Source organism: Silene latifolia, chromosome Y (genome assembly GCF_048544455.1).
Source record: "Silene latifolia isolate original U9 population chromosome Y, ASM4854445v1, whole genome shotgun sequence".
In the NCBI taxonomy this organism is placed as follows: domain Eukaryota; kingdom Viridiplantae; phylum Streptophyta; class Magnoliopsida; order Caryophyllales; family Caryophyllaceae; genus Silene; species Silene latifolia.
The window spans coordinates 60,560,498-60,580,471 of record NC_133538.1 but is presented as its reverse complement, the minus strand read 5'-3'; the positions used below and the strand labels follow the sequence as shown (position 1 = coordinate 60,580,471).

Genomic DNA, 19,974 nt, shown 5'->3' with positions numbered 1-19,974 from the left:
TACCATCCCACTTAATTACAACCATATTGAAATAAAATGTGGATTCTAAAAGAGTCAAAAACTAGACAACAAGAGTAATGACAACAAAGTGAAGACCGCTCCCAAGCCTCCGCATATATGCAAAGCTAACTTGTCAATTCACTGCTTCCCATATGAGCGGAAATCATCATATGGTTCACGACACACATTTTGAAAACACTTTGGTTAGCCCCAATAGTATAGATGTTCATGAATGGTATACTACTATGATAATCTACATGAGTATGCAAATAAGGATTAATATAATGATGCATTACAACTCAAGTATACACCTCCAACACATCGATGTTAGGGACACGCCCATGACACCGCATCACACCACTAGGTACTCAGAATACGTTAGTGGTACCGGGCCCGAGAGTGACTCAGATACTTTGCCAGACGTCGTGTCTCTACCACACGAATCCCTCCAAACTCAATTCCTTAATGTGCACATCCCTCTTGGAGTGGGAAGCTTCAAGAGGCGATTCAAGCGCAAGACGGTCTCCCAACTGTCTTACGTCTCCTTAACAATCTTGTATCACAACCAATGCTAAAATCCACATATTGTCCAACAACTAACACCACATAGAATGACAATCACAACAAGTAATATGCTTCTCAATTAACATAACTCATGACATGTAATAAATGCTAAATTCATCAATAACTTACCCTTTTTTACCAATGTCCCATAAACATGTTATAATGCAATTTACCTAACAATATGAGACCAACAATGCTTACCCAACTTCCACATGTTTGAACATTACCAACCAACAACATGCTATCAAACCCTAAGTGCCATTACTATGTTATAATGCAACTACAATGTCATTAATGCTAATAACTGCACAAATAAACATCTATATCTTTAAAGCTAATTGCGATGTAAATAAAAGACAAATTTAATAATAATAAAGAGTCTGGAGATCAAGTTCACTAGGTAGTTATCCGGGGGTATGATTTAACTAGTTGATAGAGCAATATATATTGTTGAAGGTCATATGATCGGTCTATTCTAATATGTCCTCTAGGTTAAACTTAACATGCAGTCGCGATCATTAAGCCAGCCTGCTCAATTGTCGTAGCTTATATTAGTCTTAATCCGGTCGGTGATAATCCAAATTTGCAATGCTAATTAACTAATCCTAGCCAGTAATTAATCAATTTGGTTTAAGACAACGATTGAACAATAACCAAAAGCAATTTGATGAGGCTGTCGCAACCTATCAAAAATAAACCAACTGTTCTCTAACTAATATAGCTAGGGAAGTCGGGATCATATCCACAACAATTTGATGAGGCTGTCGCAACCTAACTAAAATAAACCAACTGGTCTCTAACTAATAGCCTGCATAAAGACTGAAAGACCCGCTCGGTCGAGTAGACCCCCTACTTTGTCGAGTGAGACACTACTCGGTCGAGTAGACTGACCGAGTGAGGCTCTAAAAGCATGGGTGTTACACTTATCCTCCTCATCTTGCTTGCTTTATCCAATTCTGACTCATTTCCTACACAAATGAGACGGATACTCAAAGTACGGGATCAAGGGTACAAAATGCAAGAAATAGGTCTGAAAATCGTCTATAAATAGGTCAAAATGCATGGTAAAGAAGGGGAGAAATGCTACAAAATAAGCACACATCACTTGCCTAAACTGATTCTTACCATAACACAATCTGCCTTATTTCAGCTATGCTAAGATTAGGAAATAAACAACAACTACTTTAAACTTATTAACTAAAATAATAAAACTAAGATTAGGAAACTGAGATTTGGACAACTTACCGTGTAAGAGCTCCACCATGCTATCAAATTGACTAGAATTGAGCTCATTTTGTTCCTTCAAAATATTTGGGACACATTTTGACTTCATTTGCATTATACTCTAATGCTTCCGCATCACTTAGCATACTGCGTAAATATGTAATCTGAAAAACTCCTCAGACATTAATAAAACTCTTCTCCTTTATACCATGTGGACGTAGCTAACACACCGTTAGTGAACCACGTAAATCTGTGCATGGCTTTCTTTGTTGTTCTTATTGGTCTTTTTTCGAAACTGTTACAAGAAGTTGGGAGTCATATAACCTGAATCCGGTGTGATCGTCATCTCTACATTAAAGGTCTCATACGAAAGACAGTCACATCGTAGAATTTGCGATAGATAAGAAATAAGGCAAATTTTATTATTAATCGAAAAATAAATTTTAATTTTTTTGTAAACAATTATTAAATAATGAAATGAAGCTTTCAGTGGTATAAAATACGAAGTGTGTTTTTCTTTCATTTGTTTCCGTACAATTAACAACAATGTCATGTCATATTCTTTTAAAAGTATTTTCATGATCCCTTGTTGTCAAGTGTTGAATCGAAGCACGTAAAACTATTGGGTTTGAATACGATATATATGTAAGTAGAAGAGCTTTATTAGTGGTCTGGATGATCAATATTCACTTTCAAATTTGGATTAATAATACTTGTATGTCTTATACTAAAATACGCTTTTGAGAAATAAAAAGAAAAAAGTAAGTAAATGATTGTCATTAAAGAAATATAATTTGGAATAAGAAATTTCTTTGTGAAGATATAGGGTGAAGTAAGCTTTACTTAATTATGAATAAATCTTTTTAACAGACCAACTTATTTAGAAGAAATCAGAATGATACCGTATTCGATACCAACATCACAAAAGTAGATGCAAATAATAAAAAAATAATGGAAAAATTAATAAGAATAATCCATATTATGAGCCGTCTTCCACTAATAATTCAAATTTTATTTAATCCCACAATAAAACAAACTAATTCCCTTCTCTCCAAAGACTAAACCAGATGGAAGGGTTACCTATCCAACCGGTTAAAGACTTTGTTTCTTAGTTTATGTTCTTCTTCTTCTTCATACTACATCCTTCTTCTCTCCTTTCTTCAATCTCCATTAATACTTCAGTTTTCCTTGTATTTTCTTTATAAAAACAACTTGCCAGTAATCTAGCTAACTATCAACAAGATTATCTCTACAAAACTCACGCCGTAATACACTCCACACTATCAGAAGACCGTCACACCACTGTCACCACCTTTGTCCTATTGCTAATCGTCGATTTGTTGCTCCCATCCTGTTCTGAAGGTCAACAAAGCCCCAAGTGCCGCCACTGATGCGTGTCTAATATATGATGTTTTTCACCTCATTTCACACGCATTTCAGAGCTCAATTAAGTAGTTTATACTACTATTTCCCTTGTTTCGTGTATTTCTTCCTTTTAATGTGATTTTGTAGGAATGTGAAGAATATGGCGGAAAATGGACCAAATCTGCCCCGGAGTGTTTAGCATAGGATTTGACATGAAGTATTGACTCGAGGGATGAGCTTCGTGCGCGTTTCAAGGCCTGAAGATAGCAAAAGCATGGGTGCGTACGAGTTTAACAAGCAAAGAAGCACTTCACGATATTACAGCCTGCTTCAGATGGCTATATCTCAAGGTATATAGCTGATAATCGAGTGATTCCAATTGGAGGTGAAACCTTATCCTCTTAGCTTTACAACGCCGCATAGAACGCCTAATTTGACCAAGTAATGAAGATATGGCAGCGGTTTTAAGATCGGTGTGCGCTGCAGGAATCGCCAGAATGCAATTCTGTACAGCACCTTTGGTCGATCGACTGGTACAAGTGGTCGATCGACCACCCCACGAGCTGACGCGTGAATTAAAAGACGAGAAGCCCATTGTACTTAAGTTTAGGAAATTAGGTTACGTTACTTCTTCTATATAACGTAACACAACCCTTCTGTATTGATCATTCAGTTTTTAAGTCATTCATCATCAGATTCTAAGTATCGAATAATTAGGGTTCATTTCATTCTATACAATTTATTTTCGTTCGTGCTTCCGGATTCTTCTCTTGCTTTCTATCGGTATTTTTCTGTTCCTTATTTCAGTTTATTGCTTTAATTCCTCCATAGTTAGAATTGCTAGTAGGGATTCCGAAGGCCGTATTATTGATTCATGTTAGTTATTTGTTTAATTATTTCTATTATGAATTCTATTGTTATATTTGTTAATTTTGTTGCCGTAATTACTTTCATTATGTCTAGCTAAATCACCATTGCTAGGACGTAGGGGAGCTATGGCATAGATGGCGTTAGAATAGGTCACCCCGAATTAAGGCTTGGTCGATCGATCGGCTTAACACTTGGCCGATCGAGTCTGGTTGGTCGGTCGATCGATTGGGGTAGCTGGTCGATCGACTGACTTCGTGTCTGATTTGCTTCGTTTGAATCGTTAAGTGCAATATCTATCAATGAGACCTAGCGGAGATTTGTTAGATGCTTAGTTGTGACCAACCCGTAGATCGAAAGATAGGGAAGGACGTAAATTAACGAATTAAGACGGCTAAATTGCTAGATCGAAAGATAATGTAATTTAGGCATTAAGATCACTAGTCAAGAACGAAAGTTAGTATTAGTGACATCTAGGGACTGATAGCATAGACCGAAAGGGGATATTAGTTTACCTGGACCGAGAGGACTTTTCATACCCATCACCCACGACTGTATTTCGAGACCTACCTAGACTTATTTGCCATCGTAGCTACAGTGACCCGATCATCCTAGCTCCTTTTCATTATTTGTTCACACCTTTATTTTTATTGCTTATTTTTTATTGTCTTATTTATTTTTATTTGCACTTAGTTTAGTTATTAATCAATCCAAAACCCCCACAACTGTTCCCTTAGACTATAATTAGAAACAACTATTATTTCCCTACCTCCCTGCGGATCGACCCCTACTACCGCTTGCTAGTAGTAGTTCGGAATTATAAATATTATTTTTGGTGCACACAACGACAGGTATCAAATTTTGGCGCCGTTGCCGGGGAGGCAGCGCTAGTTTTAGTTGTTTTTTTTATTTTAGTCTGTGTTTCGCCTCAAGGGAAGACTGAGTTCCTTGAGGCAGTTCTTACCATATCCTCTAGTGTTATTTTGTTAGGTCCTACATATCCTATCTACAGTACTTCAGAAGGGTGCACCCATGTTCCATTCTCAGGAACAGCAAGTGCCGTTTTGTGGGAGATGCGGCGGAGCGAAACACACATCTGAGGCATGTAGGTGGCCTAAGGAGAAGATGTTCGCTTTTCATCAACTTCAGCTCGACAATTCGTATAATTACGATTCTACTTCACCGCATCAACCATATGTGTTTCCTTATGAAGCCCCACCATCATCCACTCCGTCACAGCAAGAGTCAAATAATGAAGTCGCAGAGTTGATAAGTCTAGTGCAGCTGCTTATGGTAGAGGTACAGAAAAGTAATGCGGCAAATGAGGTCTCAATCATGGAGCTGAAATCTCAACTTGCTACATTAGACAAGAATGCAGCTGAGATACCAAGTCAATTCCACTCTCGGAATCAGCGTTTTGAGACTGTACATGCAATGACGCTGAGGAGCGGGTCTGCTCTCGATGGACCCGAGAAAGCTGCTGAAAAAGGGAAGAAGAAAAAGGGCGAGAAAAAGATGATCAGCAGTAATCACGGTCGATCGACCACATCACCCAGTCGATCGACTAGTCCGCGAAATGACACAGCTTCTGGTACTGTTGAAACCAGTCGATCGACTGACCAACATGGTCGATCGACTGACCAACATGGTCGATCGACTGAGGAAGCGGCTGTTGACAAACCATTCCATCCTCCAATGCCAAACAACTTGAGGGACTTCTTGTTTCGGGGTATTACAGCTCCGAAATCATCGAGACAAGATCCAGATGCTGATGGGTCCGTTCCGATTCCAAAGTATGACCCGATGACGATTAATGGTTCATTCTTGAGACGGTCTGAAGAAGGGTCAAGCTTCAACAAAGAGAAGGTAGTGGACTTTCAGCCTAAGTCCACCGATGCCGGTATGAGAGACCTAGAGGAGAGGGCTAAACTACTTCTGACAGCCCCATATCCAGAGAGGCTGGTACCAACGAAAGATGAGGTATACTTTGAAAAATTTAAAAATGTCATTCATGGTCTTAATGTGTAAGTACCTTTTCTTGAGTTGGTAAATCAAGTTCCCGCTTACATGAAATTCATGAAACAGCTTTTAAATAAGAAGCGAAAACTTGATAGGGTCGAGTCTGTTAATTTAACTGAAGAATCTAGCTCTTATTTGACTCGCACTGCTCCACACAAGTTAGCTGACCCGGGTAGCTTTTCAGTCCCTTGTAATAATGCTACCTTCTCAATTAAGAAGGCATTATGTGACCTAGGAGCCAGCATTAGCGTTATGCCTTTGAGTCTAGCTAGAAAATTGAAATTGACTAGGTTTGCAGTTACTAGCATGACAAGACATGAGATGGTCGATCGTTCATGTCCAAATTTATAGGAGTCTTAGAAGACATTCCTGTGCAAATAGGAAAGTTTTTCTTCCCTGTTGACTTCGTTGTACTAGATATACCCGAGGATGCTCATATTCCTATCATTTCAGGTAGACCCTTTCTGCACACTGGTGGTGCAGTTATTGATGTTGGCTCAGGGACACTGACCTTTAAGGTGGGGAAGTAGTCCATTAGTTTTGCCCAGACTTATAGGAAGAAAGATGCTATGTATCCTGTGACTTGTAATGCGATTTCTACTCGTAAGTCTTATGTTGTCATTACTGACACTCCTACTTCATTACCTGTGCCTATTCCTGTTATGACACCTCCGCCCCAGAATGGGAGCAAATTGGAGGACAATTCTTTTGTTTTGGATGTTGCAGGAACCGGTTTGGGGATGAAAGAACCGCTACTCGCTCCAGCTGCGAAGGAGCCCATTGTTCAGAGAGGCGGTCTAGGATGTCTTAGCTATGCAACTGATGAGGAGCCCAAGAAGAAGGAGCCAGTCAAAATTTCGGAGTCGGATCTTGAGTGTGAAGAGCTAGAAGATGATGGTCATGCTTGGGAAGATGCTAGAGATGATCCATTGAGTATCCCAAATCGGAGTAGAGTGGAGTCCACTTTCCGAGATGAGCATGCGGAAGCTACTTCATTTAGACAAGCCTTGGCCTGGAGATTTTCCCATTTCCGTTGATTCGTTTCTTAGACATTTTTAAGACAATTGATTGCTTTTTAGACTATTTTACGTTTTTCGTGTGCGCGAGACTTCGCTTAGTTTGGTTTGCTTAGGATTTTTATAAACTTTAGACTGTGTTTTTGGGTTTGCGCAATTTTTGGGCGCGTTATTATGTGCATTCGCAGGTTTATAGACCATATTAGCTCAATTTATTGAGCTAATTTGAAGAAATCGTAACTTACAAAGAGATTTTCTGCCGATCGATCGGCCTACTTGGTCGATCGATCGATCGCTACAAAGATTCTGAGAGCTTCGTTCGTGTCAACTTGGTCGATCGATCGATCGCCGCTATGGTCGATCGATCGCTTTACGTCTTTTGCACTGTTTTCGATCATTCCCTTACTGTGTTTGGTCGATTTGCGGAGTTAAGGGAGTATTCCCTTCACTTTATTCTCCGCTTAATTTCTGATTTCTTCCGTTTTCTCATTTTTGCACGTAGTTTTGCGGTTTATAATTGTTTTCTCGTTTTACGCGTGGTATTGTTTGTCTTTTCATGTACCTTTGGTAGCACTACTGGCTACTGAAATCTCCTAGCTCACGCTGGTTTGGGGAGGTTTCCTTTTGCTGCGCTTAAAGTCTTGTGAGTTTCCAAGTCTTTCTTTATGTCAAATTTAGTTAATTTATCGCAAAATTCCCATTTCTCCTTTTATCTCATTACATGATTTTGCACAATGGGGACATTGTGTGATTTGGTTTGGGGAAGGGTTTTGCGTCGCATTCATATGTTTTATTGCATTTCTGTCTCACGTTTATTTCAGTTTGCATTGTTTATTTCATTTCCTATTTATATTGAAAATTTTTAAAAAAAAAAATTAAAAAATTTCAAAAATTCAAACAAAATTGCACGTTTATTTTAGCATATAGGTTGAGTCGGAATGGTAGTATTTCAATGATGACATTGCATTTGCATCTGTTTTTGCCTAAGCCTTTCTAATTGACATGTTATTAGTAGAATCATATATGCATAGTCTACGAGTTTTCGTTAAATTTCTTGCTGAACTTGAGACTTGACTTAGATTTTTGGCAAACTACATTATATTCTGAGATTTAGAGCTTATAACTGGTGACATTTATGACCAGTTTATTTAGGATGTGCGTAGTTACTACTTATATGACATGTTACATCAATATGCATAAATATGAACTTAGTCTGCTTAATACCCGTATGCATTCGGTTTGTGGTTTGTTGATACATGTGGTAGAGGTCCCCTTTTAATTTCTCATTTTACCCATAAGCCTCACATAGCCAAATTTGCCTTTTCGTCCCATAAGCTACATACCATTATTTAGCCTATCTTATCCGAGCTAGTATTGGTAGTTGTGGGAATGTGTTTATTGCATCTTGGTTATATTGCTCTGTATGAGAAGATTGGTGGGATGTTGAAAGGAGGAAAGAAAGGAAGAGAAAATAAAATGAAAAGAAAAAAAGAAAAAAATGAAAAGAAGGAAGAAAAGAAAAGAAAAGAAAAAAAATCAAAATCGCATAATTCAAAGTCTTTATCAAATGGCGATTTTTGCTCCCATGCTTTATTATTATCATTTGGGGAGTTGACTTTATCATGGAGATTGTGAGATTTGTGCTTGCTATAGCACCGTTTATTGTTGAAGATTTTGAGTAAGGAAGTGGATGTTGTCATATGGTTTTGTTTGGGTACTAGCTTGGCCGCCTATACCTCACATTCTCATAATTGTTTTGCCCTTCTTACCCATTACCTCACATATCCCATATTTACCTCGGCATGTGTCATGGTCATCTGTTTGGTTGGAATGCATATGTGCGGTTGTAGAGATCACTTTCATATTAGATTGCAGGCATGTTCTTATAGGTCGTAGTTAGGTGAGTGTCGTTACAAAATTACTTCTTTCTATCTTTACATATATTCACCTGTGCTTATTTGAGTGATTTGAACAACCCGTGAGAGTCCAATTTGATAAGTCTCTATAGTTGACGGTTCAACAGTTTTATTTTAACGACTTCATAACTCGTTTGCATGATTCATATGCTAATTGATTGTTAGTTGTGCATTAAATTGGCTTAGGCTTTACTTATTGCATTTCGCTCTAGATTGAACTCGTTCCATTAGGTTCTAAGATCGAGTCTAGGTATTGCTTGGGGACAAGCAAGGGTTTGGTTTGGGGAAGTTTGATGCGTGTCTAATATATGATGTTTTTCACCTCATTTCACACGCATTTCAGAGCTCAATTAAGTAGTTTATACTACTATTTCCCTTGTTTCGTGTATTTCTTCCTTTTCATGTGATTTTGTAGGAGTGTGAAGAATATGGTGGAAATTAGACCAAATCTGCCCCGGAGTGTTTAGCATAGGATTTGACATGAAGTATTGACTCGAGGGATGAGCTTGGTGCGCGTTTCAAGGCCTAAAGATAGCAAAAGCATGGGTGCGTACGAGTTTAACAAGCAAAGAAGCACTTCACGATATTGCAGCCTGCTTCAGATGGCGATATCTCTAGTTTTAGAGCCGATAATCGAGTGATTCCAATTGGAGGTGAAAGCTTATCCGCTTAACTTTCCAACGCCGCGTAGAACGCCTGATTTGACCAAGTAACGAAGAAATGGCAGCTGTTTTAAGATCGGTGCGTGCTGCAGGAATCGCCAGAATGCAATTCTGTACAGCACCTTTGGTCGATCGTCCACCCCATGAGCTGATGCGTGAATTAAAAGACGAGAAGCCCATTTTACTTAAGTTTAGGAAATTAGGTTAGGTTACTTCTTCTATATAACGTAACACAACCCTTCTGTATTGATCATTCAGATTTTAAGTCATTCATCATCAGATTCTAAGTATCGAATAATTAGGGTTCATTTCATTCTATACAATTTATTTTCGTTCGTGCTTCCGGATTCTTCTCTTGCTTTCTATCGGTATTTTTCTGTTCCTTATTTCAGTTTATTGCTTTAATTCCTCCGTAGTTAGAATTGCTAGTAGGGATTCCCAAGGCCGTATTATTGATTCATGTTAATTATTTGTTTAATTATTTCGATTATGAATTCTATTGTTATATTTGTTAATTTTGTTGCTATAATTACTTTCATTATGTCTACCTAAATCACCATTGTTAGGATGTAGGGGAGCTATGGCATAGATGGCGTTAGAATAGGTCACCCCGAATTAGGGCTTGGTCGATCGACTAGCTTAACCAGTCGGTCGACTGGGGTAGCTGGTCGATCGACTGACTTCGTGTCTGATTTGCTTCGTTTGAATCGTTAAGTGCAATATCTATCAATGAGACCTAGCGGAGATTTGTTAAATGCTTAGTTGTGACCAACCCGTAGATCGAAAGATAGGGAAGGACTTAAATTAACGAATTAAGACGACTAAATTGCTAGATCGAAAGATAATGTAATTTAGGCATTAAGATCACTAGTCAAGAACGAAAGTTAGTATTAGTGACATCTAGGGACTGATAGCATAGACCGAAAGGGGCTATTAGTTGACTTGGACCGAGATGACTTGTCATACCCATCACCCACGACTGGATTTCGAGACCTACCTAGACTTATTTGCCATCGTAGGTATAGTGACCCGATCATCCTAGCTCCTTTTCATTATTTGTTCACACCTTTATTTTTATTGCTTATTTTTATTGTCTTATTTATTTTTATTTGCACTTAGTTTAGTTATTAATCAATCCAAAACCCCCACAATTGTTCCCTAAGACTAAAATTAGAAACAACTATTATCTCCCTACCTCCCTGCGGATCGACCCCTACTACCGCTTGCTAGTAGTAGTTCGGAATTATAAATATTATTTTTGGTGCACACAACGACAGGCATCAGCCACCTCCACTTTCGCATCCCTATGCACCGCCATCACCACTTTCGCACCATCTCTGTGTCACCACCTCCATACATCACCAGCATAGCTGCTTCATAACAATTAGTTCCAGACCGTCTTGTTCGTACCATGTCCCCTCCTCTACTTCTTTTTCTTTGCTTTTTCCAACCAATCCAAAGCCCATACCCATTTCATGTGTTGGTCAATCTTTTGATTCAAGTAATCCAAGCAAGTAAATAAAGTAAAAGTGTTGACTCCTTTAAAGGTTGAGAAACGTTGAGAACCAATATTAATTTAGTTGAAAGGCATCCCAATTCATAGCAAAAACGTGGGTCACTCTCTTTGATAAATACCCTTCAATTTAGCATCCATCTGCTCTAACCTTTGTTTCCAAATCTAAAATAACATTAATCAAACTTTCAACACATTTAATCGAGACACACAAATTTTGTGGGTTTGATTGATTGAATTTGTGTATCTGATACACAAATTTTTGGGTTTTCGAGTATTAAGTAATTTTTTTTTTTTTGAGCGAAGTAATGCTGGGAAACGACGAGGAGTTTACGATTAGTTTGGGTCAATTTTTTGAAGGTGGGTATTTTACCATGGAAAGCAAGTCAGGGGAGAAAGGGAAGTGAGGGTGTTGTATGAATGGTGGTGACTTGGTTTTGTGAAATTAGAAGAAGTTAATTTGATTAAGGAGATGAAGAAGCAAGAAAGATGAAGAACAGGAGAGAGAAAGATGAAGAAGTACATTTAATTAATAAATAATGGGCCTCATGTTGGTATTTAACTGGAATCAATAGGTAAAAAAAAAGCCAAGTTTGATCTGAAATAAGTTGGGCAAAAGTTAGGTTTATTGTGGGATTAAATAGAAGTTGGATTATTAGTGGAATACGACTCATAGTATGGATTATTCACATTAATTTTTCCAAAAATAATTAGAAAGTGTGAAACCTTGTTGAAGTATGAGACTTTTAGTAGGTCCTAGAAGTTTTCAGAATGTTCTAGATTTATCCGGAATGTGTTAGAATAATGTAGAAACAACTAGAATAGTCTAGAAGAGACTAGAAGGATGTAGAAGAGTCATGTATGTTCTACGTTTATGTAGAACAACCTACAAGCTTCTAGACATGTGTATGAGTGGTAAGGAACTCTAGAGAGTTCCATGTCTAGGCCACTCTAGAATGTCATATTCTAAAGTGTTCTTAGGATGTATAAAAAGGAGGAGGAGCTCTATAAATAGAGGACCCCCTCTCCTATTTCAAGGTACCCCAAAAGTATCCAAAAACTTCACAACAAATCAATAAACAAAAAAATTCCTTCAACTAAACTCCAACTAATCAACTAAATAAACTAACAACTAATCTCCACTCTACTTCTTATACTCCCCCCACACACCAACAAATGGTATATAGCGCTCTAAAGATCTTAAGGGCACCAAAATAAAACTATGGCTTCTGCATCAAACACTCTATTTCTCGCTCCTCTAGATTTTCTAGATATATTTGGAGGAGAAAATTATGACCATTGGTGCTTTAAAATGAAGCTCTTCTTAAGAGCAAATGCACTATTGGAGATAGTGGAAAATGGTCCCAAAAAAAACAAGAAGGTGTTCCAACCACCGAAGCAACCTTAAAGAAAATAAATGAGGATGAAATAAGTGACGCCAAAGCCCCGTGTTTCATCTTTAATGCCATTTCGGAGATCATTTTTCCAAGAATAATGTGGGCATCTACAGCAAAAGAAGCATGAGATTTACTCCAAAAAGGATTCTATGGTGATGAAAGGATAAGGGAAATACGCCTTAATGCCTTAAGAAAAGATTTCGAAAATCTGAAAATGGGAGAGAATGCAGACATAAAAACCTACACTTGGAGAGTAATGGAGTCAGTTAACCAAATGAAAATATATGGTGAAGATGCCGATACGAGGATTGTGCAGAAAATTCTCGTAACTTTGACAAAAAAGTTCGACATGATTGTCAATGTTATTGAAGAATCAACAGATCTATCAAAGCTCACCGTGACGGAACTAGTTAGATCTTTACACGCCCATGACCAGAAGTTCAATACTAAAGAATCTTCTTCCGAGGATGCATCTTCTTCCCATGACGATGCAATCAGGCATTGGGAAGAAAAGAAGGGAGAAACAAATGTGACCCCAATCCATAAACATCCCCCGCATCCACATGATGATGTTGACACAACCAACAAGAATGATCCTCATACACCTTCATCAACTCCTAATGCACATTCTCCATCCTCGAAGGACAATTCAAAGAATGATACGAGGGCAAGAGGTAAGGAAAAACTCTCTGAATTTAATGCAGAGTGTCCTGTTATTCATTTGGATGTAGAAGAGTGTGAGAGATTCTACTTCACTTTTGAGGAGCCAAAAGACTTTGACGAGGCTTCCAAACATAAGGATGGCAAGAACCTATGGAGAATGAGATAAACATGATAAAGGAGTTGGTTGGCAAGCCAAGAGTTCGAAAGGTAATTGGTCTAAAATTGGTTTATAAAACAAATTAAAGTTAAATCCTAATGGCTCCATCAACAAGCACAAAGTAAGAATAGTCGGCAAAGGATATTCCCAACAAGCTGGAATAAACTATAGAGATACATTTGCTCCAGTTTTTCGTCATGTTACGAGTTTGAGGAGGAGACTTAAATCATGCAACCTCCTAGTTTGGCGATACAAAAGAAAAAAGAAAAAGAAGAGGAATGTTCGAGTTCCTCAGTTTCAAACTCAATGTTACACCAAATGTCTCAAGGAGGAGTGTTGAAGTATGAGACTTTTGGTAGGTTCTAGAAGTTTTCGGAATGTTCTAGATTTATCCGGAATGTGCTAGAATAATGTAGAAAGAACTAGAATAGTCTAGAAGAGTCTAGAAGGATCTAGTAGAGTCATGTATGTTCTAGGTTTATGTAGAACAACCTAGAACCTTCTAGACATGTGTATAAGTGGTAAGGAACTCTAGAGAGTTCCATGTCTAGGCCACTCTAGAATGTCTTATTTTAAAGTGTTCTTCGGATGTATGAGAAGGAGGAGCTCAATAAATAGAGGACCTTCTCTCCCATTTCAAGGTACCCCAAAAGTATCCAAAAAAATTCACAACAAATCAATAAACAAACAAATTCATTCAACTAAACTCCAACTAATCAACTAAACAAACTAACAACTAATCTCCACTCTACTTCCAATACTCCACCACACACCAATAAACCCATTTGTAAAAATATTGCCATAATTATGTAGTATGAACATATGAAATCTTGTCGTATCTTGCTTCTTCATTCACGGTTTTATTTAGTCAAAAAACATGTGTAATTATTTTCAACTAATTTTACCAAATAGAACCTTGATGATGAATGATTTTTAGGATATGAAATGTTTATTATGGTCTTTGTTTTGGTAAAAATTTACCAAATTATCGATTTAATTTGTGAGTGATAGTGATTAATCTATGGCCGATTAATATTTGATTGTGACGAATATAACGAATGGATGAACACCAAAATAAGAATACGACACAAGGAACTTTTTGGTGACGCGGAAAACCCGATGTGGGAACAACCGCGGGGGGAGTCGGAATCCCACCAAATTTGCACTATGATCGAGAGTAAATGCCCAAGTAAAGAAATACAAGATTATTTTTAACTAGCGAATTATTGCCAAGTGTAGACGGGAATTTTGAGAAGTGTTGTGATGTTCTTGCTGAAGTTCGGATGCCCTGAGTATCTTTCTTTCCTTGCCTTATATAGTTTTCAGAGGTAGACTTAGGGTTGGTAAACTTCTTCCTGCGTCTGCTCCTGGAATCTTGGGTTGTTACCATGAAAATAGGTAACAGTTGTTGAAGGGGTCAAAGCCCAATCTTTCCTTCCTTTTGCACGTGGGTTTTATATTTGGCCTACTTGTGTTTGTTTACTCGTTTGATCCTACGGTCCATGTCATGCCACTTCATTAATTCCCTCTTTCTTTCATCCTTCAATCATCATATGCCACGTTGCCAAGCTTCTCGCCACTCTTCTTACCAATCATACGATGCCATATCACAAGTGATAAATATTATTTTTTATCCATAACAATTGCCCCGAAATTTCCGTCTTAAATATTTTTAGGCGGGAATTTCTGTTTGCGATGCGGAGAACTGACGAAGCTGGGCAGTTATACCTGATGATTACAACTCCCCATTTGCGACAAATTGCTGCCACTTTCCCACTTCCCCAAGAACTCTCTCCTCATCATAACTCCTCAACCTCCCCCTTTAATAAATCCCTCGGTGTCCCCTCACTTTTCCTATTCCTTTTTATTATTGCTCCTTATCTCTCTACTTCCCTCCATTAATCATCTTAATATCTCCTTCTTCCGGCCGTTACAGGTACATCTTCTCCTTCTTTGCTTTCTTTTCTTTTTTCTTTCCTTGCATACAATGTCACAAAAAACCGCTTCTTCAACCTCTGCTTCGGATCCGGTGATGCCGCGTGACGTTTTCCTCTCCGGCGGTGTCCTCTCCTCCAAGCACTCTTGTGATTCTGACTTCACTCCAGAGGATCTTGCTTATATCAAGGAAACATTTGGTTTTTCTGATAATTTGGTGTTTCATATTCCAACCCCTGGCCAAAAAGCCGATTCTGAGAGAGAGGGGTGGATATGCTTGTACAAATACGCTTTCCGTCTGGTTCTACGGTTTCCCTTTCCTCCCTTGATTCAGGAGTTTCTGAACTTGAACCACTTGGCTATTTGCCAAGTAGCTCCGTATACCTGGTGGACTTTGCTTGCTATTGTGGCTATGAATAGCCGCTTTGGCTATGATATTGGTCTCCCAGATCTTGCCCACTTGTTTTCGGTCAGGTCTCTTAGCCGGGGCCAAGTGACCATCCGAGTTCGGGATGGGGAGAAAAATTGCATTATATTTCCGGTGAAACCTGATGACAGCAAGTGGTATACCTGTTTTATCTTTGTAAAAGTTGACACCCTTCCTCCTCCAACCGACTATATTGTCAACGCCTGGCGGTCAACTAACGGTATTTGCATGCTTCTATTTCTGTGAATTTTTCTTTGATGCTTATACTTCCTTACTTGGTTCTTTGTGCAGATCTGTGCCACTTGCTTCTATCTCCTGAAGAGGTTGTGTCTCTTTCCAAGCTATTCGGTCCACCCCCTGAGCATAGGACCTTCCCCAATCTGGTGCAGGATTCTGCTTCTGCGGTGAAGGAGACAGCAGCCGAGGAAAAAGAACATTGCGATTCAATGTCGGCTGGTGTGTTGTTCTTTTTCTTTTGCCTACGTTTTGTTTATGGATATTTAATTTTTTCTAACTCTGAATTGATTTTCCTTGCTTCCAGGCTTTGCAAAATTTCGCTGGATGACGTTCTGGCTCTGAGAGAGAAGAAACGTGTCGAGGTTGCCCCCAAGCCTGCTGAGAAAAGGAAATCCACCTCTGCCCCTGGTTCTGGACCTCGTCCTAAGAGAAGAGCTGCTGCGGCGAGTCAAGCTAAGGAGCAGACTCCTATTGAAGCCACTCCTCTGGCCGTGAGGCCTCCGATTCCTGGGCATGGGTTGTCTACTTCTGGGGATCCTCCTGTTTCCAGACCTACTCATGCTTCCGGCCCTGTCCCTACTGTCACGTCTACTTTTGCTTCAATCCCTGCATCTGGAGCCATTCCTGCTTCTGGAGCTACTTCTACTTCCAAATCTGCTCCTGCTGCTAGGGTTATTGCCCTTACACTTCCAGACGACTTTGGCAAGGCTAAATCTGCGCGTAACCTGGGCTTAATGAACCAGCTGCTATTTCCTGCTCCTAGGCCTGCGTTGGACAGCAGAGCTTTGCATGATTTAGTGGATCGTGCAACTGAGCACTCCTTTGAGGTAAACAGACACTGACTGCTTCAAGCTCTTTTTTTTTTTTTACACTTTGTTCTGGTGCGACAGTCCTTCCAGATGGCTCTGTATCTGCGGGAGAAGGTACCTCTTCTAGAAGTAGAAAATGCTAATTTTCAGAAGCAGATGGAAGCAGCTAATGAGGGCAGGCTTAAAATTCAGGCTGATTTACACAAGTCCAAGAGTCTACTGTTGGAGGAGGTCGCTCGAAGCGAGTTTGCGTAATGTCTTTTTCTTTGAAGGGCGGATTTCTGGTGCTGAAAAGAATGTTGCTGAGGCTGAGGAACGTGTTGCGGAGGCTAAAAAGTCTGCTGCTGATGCTGAGAAACGCGCCTTAGAAGCTGAGAAACGTGCCTCAGAGGCTGAGAAACGTGCTTCTGATGCGGAGGCTCGTGTTTCCCTGATTCAGGAAGAGAAGGCTTCTGAGGTGCAGGAGTTGAAAGAGAAGAATGCTAAGCTTGTGGAGACTTTGGTGAATGCTTTATCCTACACTGCTCTGGAGACGAAGATTAAGTGCATAAAGGCGTTCCAGAATGGAGAGCCTTCGGCTTGGGACTTAGAAGCTGAAGAGGAGAGGCTTGCTGCTAATTTCCCTGATGGCCTGAACCTGGATCTGCTAGCCGGCTTGATAGGAGCGGTGTCGCTCGCGTCGATGACGATCCAGTCCGAGGAAGAGGTGAATTCTCCCGCTCGACACTCGTGCAAAGCACTTACTCGTGGTGTGGATCACATTGACATAGATTAGCTTTTTCTGCGTCTGAAAGACTTTTACCATGCTTAGTATGTTTTTGGCCCTGCGGGGCGTAAAATTTCAGTTTTATTTTGAACAGTTTGATGTATTTTAGTCTGGTTCTGGTGCAAGACGTATTTTTCTTTTGAACTTAAGTATTTTCTGGTGGATATATCTTTGTGTCGTACCGTTTCTGGTGCTTTGATTTGTGCATGCTAGTCGTTTGTTTGGCCATCGCTGTTTGATTGCTGGCTAAGGGGTCTAGTATGCCCACTCGTCCAGAGGAGCCAGGCTTGCGTGGGTGCTAATGCATCGCGAGAGGCTGGTTGTCCCGGTTGTACGTGCTTAGCCACGGACACACGCCTTCTGTAATGAATACTACTCTGCTAGATTAGGTTGCATTTTATTCACTTCGCCATTTGAAAGAAATAAAAAGGGATTCAATACTTAAAACATTCAAAGTGGTTTTGTAACTTAAAATTTACTAGAATTAAAATACAAATAAGGTTGTTTCAGAACCAGAAATGTTGAATTCAGAAATAACATTTAGAACCAGAAAAATATTTAGAGACAGAAGAATATTTAGAGACAGAAAAATATTTAGAGCCAGAAAAATATTTAGAGACAGAAAAATATTTAGAGCCAGAAAATATTTAAAGCAATATCTAGAACCTGACTGAGCTGTATCTGGTAGGCTGAGTACCCAGTTGCTGACCATGCTGGTGACTTAAGTGAAATACTTTTTCAAGTGGGTGATATTCCAGGATCTGGAACCATTTGCCCTTCTATAGTCATGAGTCGGTAGGCTTCATTTCCAACTGTGCTTTCTACTTGGTATGGCCCCTCCCAGTTGTAGGCGAATTTTCCTGCTTGATGGTTCTTGGTATTTTGGAAGACTTTCTTGAGGACCAGATCTCCTACCTGCAGGGTTCTTACTTTTACATTCTTGTTAAAGCTTCTAGCCACAGTCTGTCTGTATGAAGCCATTCTGATATGGGCGCTAGTTCTGAGTTCGTCTATCGTGTCCAGACTGCTTGCCATTTCCACCTGATTCCGATCTTCTGTTATGGATCCATATCTGTGTGTTGGGACCCTAACTTCGGATGGAATGACTGCTTCTGCTCTGAACACCAGGCGGAAGGGAGTTTGTCCCGTTGCAACCTTGGGTGTGGTTCTGTCAGACCAGAGAACCAGAGGCAGCTCATCTGCCCATTTGCCCCCAATCTCCTCTAGCTTCTTTTTCATGTTTTCGACAATAAACTTATTGCTGGATTCAGCTTGTCCGTTGGACTGGGGGTTCCTAGGAGTATATTTCTGCAATGAGATATTCCACCTAGCACAAAAAGCTTCTGTCTTATTTCCAATGAATTGGGACTCATTATCACATATAATCTCAGATGGAATGCCAAACCTGCATATGATATTGCGTTTAATGAAAGATATCACCTGTGCTTTTGTAACCTGGGAGGATGATTCTGCTTCTATCCATTTGGAAAAGTAGTCCGTCATGGCGAGCATTTAGACTTTGTTTCCTCGTGCTCTGGGTAATGGTCCCACGATGTCCATTCCCCACTTCATGAAGGGCCATGGTGAGATAACCTGATGCAGAGGCTCTGCTGGCTGGTGGCTAACGTGGGCGTGCCTCTGACAAGCGTCACATCTTTTTGCGAATTCCATGGCATCTTTGCGCATTGTGGGCCAGAAGTATCCCTGCCTCAGTGCCTTGTTGGACAGGCTCCTAACCCCTGCATGGTTTCCACACTCTCCACTGTGGAGAGCATGCAAGATAGCCTGAGACTCTTCCCGATCCAGGCATCTGAGGTTGGGTCCAGCGAGAGATTTCCTGAATAAAACACCATCAATTAGTATGAATCTGGATGCTCTCATTCTGAAGCTCCTTACCTCCTTTTTATCTGCTGGCAGATATCATTCTGCAACCAGTCTAGGTATGGTTTCCTCCAGTCTGGAGTATTTTCTTCACTGCTGGTGCTGCACACCATTTCTGCTTCCTGCTGAGATTTTAGTGTTGCTGGCTCCAGCACGTGGACAATTGGTATTGTGGAGATGGTTCTTGCTTTGAAGGTTGCCCCCAGGGTGGCTAGTGTGTGTGTGTGTGTGCTTCTGCATTCTGGTCCCTTGGGATTTGCTTAATGTTGAACGTGACAAATCTGATTTTCAGCTCCTTTGCTACGTCTAGGTATGCCATCAACCGGGGATCCCTGGCCTCATAACAGTCATTAACATGGTTAACTATAAGTTTAGAATCACTGCAAACCTGGAGGTGTCTGATTTTCAAATCCAGAGCCAGCTTCAGGCCCAAGATCAATGCCTCATATTCTACTTCGTTGTTTGTGGCCTTGAATTCACATCGTACAGCCTGGACTATGAGATCTCCCTGGGTGATTTGAGGACCAGCCCTACTCCTGCTCCTTTAGTATTAGAG

General features: G+C 39.9%; 1 protein-coding gene across 1 annotated transcript; it reads right to left on the bottom strand.

Annotated features, from left to right (window-relative positions):
• Positions 1-18,275: 18,275 nt before the first annotated feature.
• Positions 18,276-19,531, bottom strand: LOC141628163 (uncharacterized). Its single transcript, XM_074441338.1, has 2 exons — positions 19,434-19,531; positions 18,276-18,864 (listed from the first exon to the last, which is right to left on the bottom strand). The coding sequence occupies exons 1-2, from the start codon at positions 19,529-19,531 to the stop codon at positions 18,276-18,278; spliced, it is 687 nt and encodes a 228-aa protein (XP_074297439.1).
• Positions 19,532-19,974: the final 443 nt, after the last annotated feature.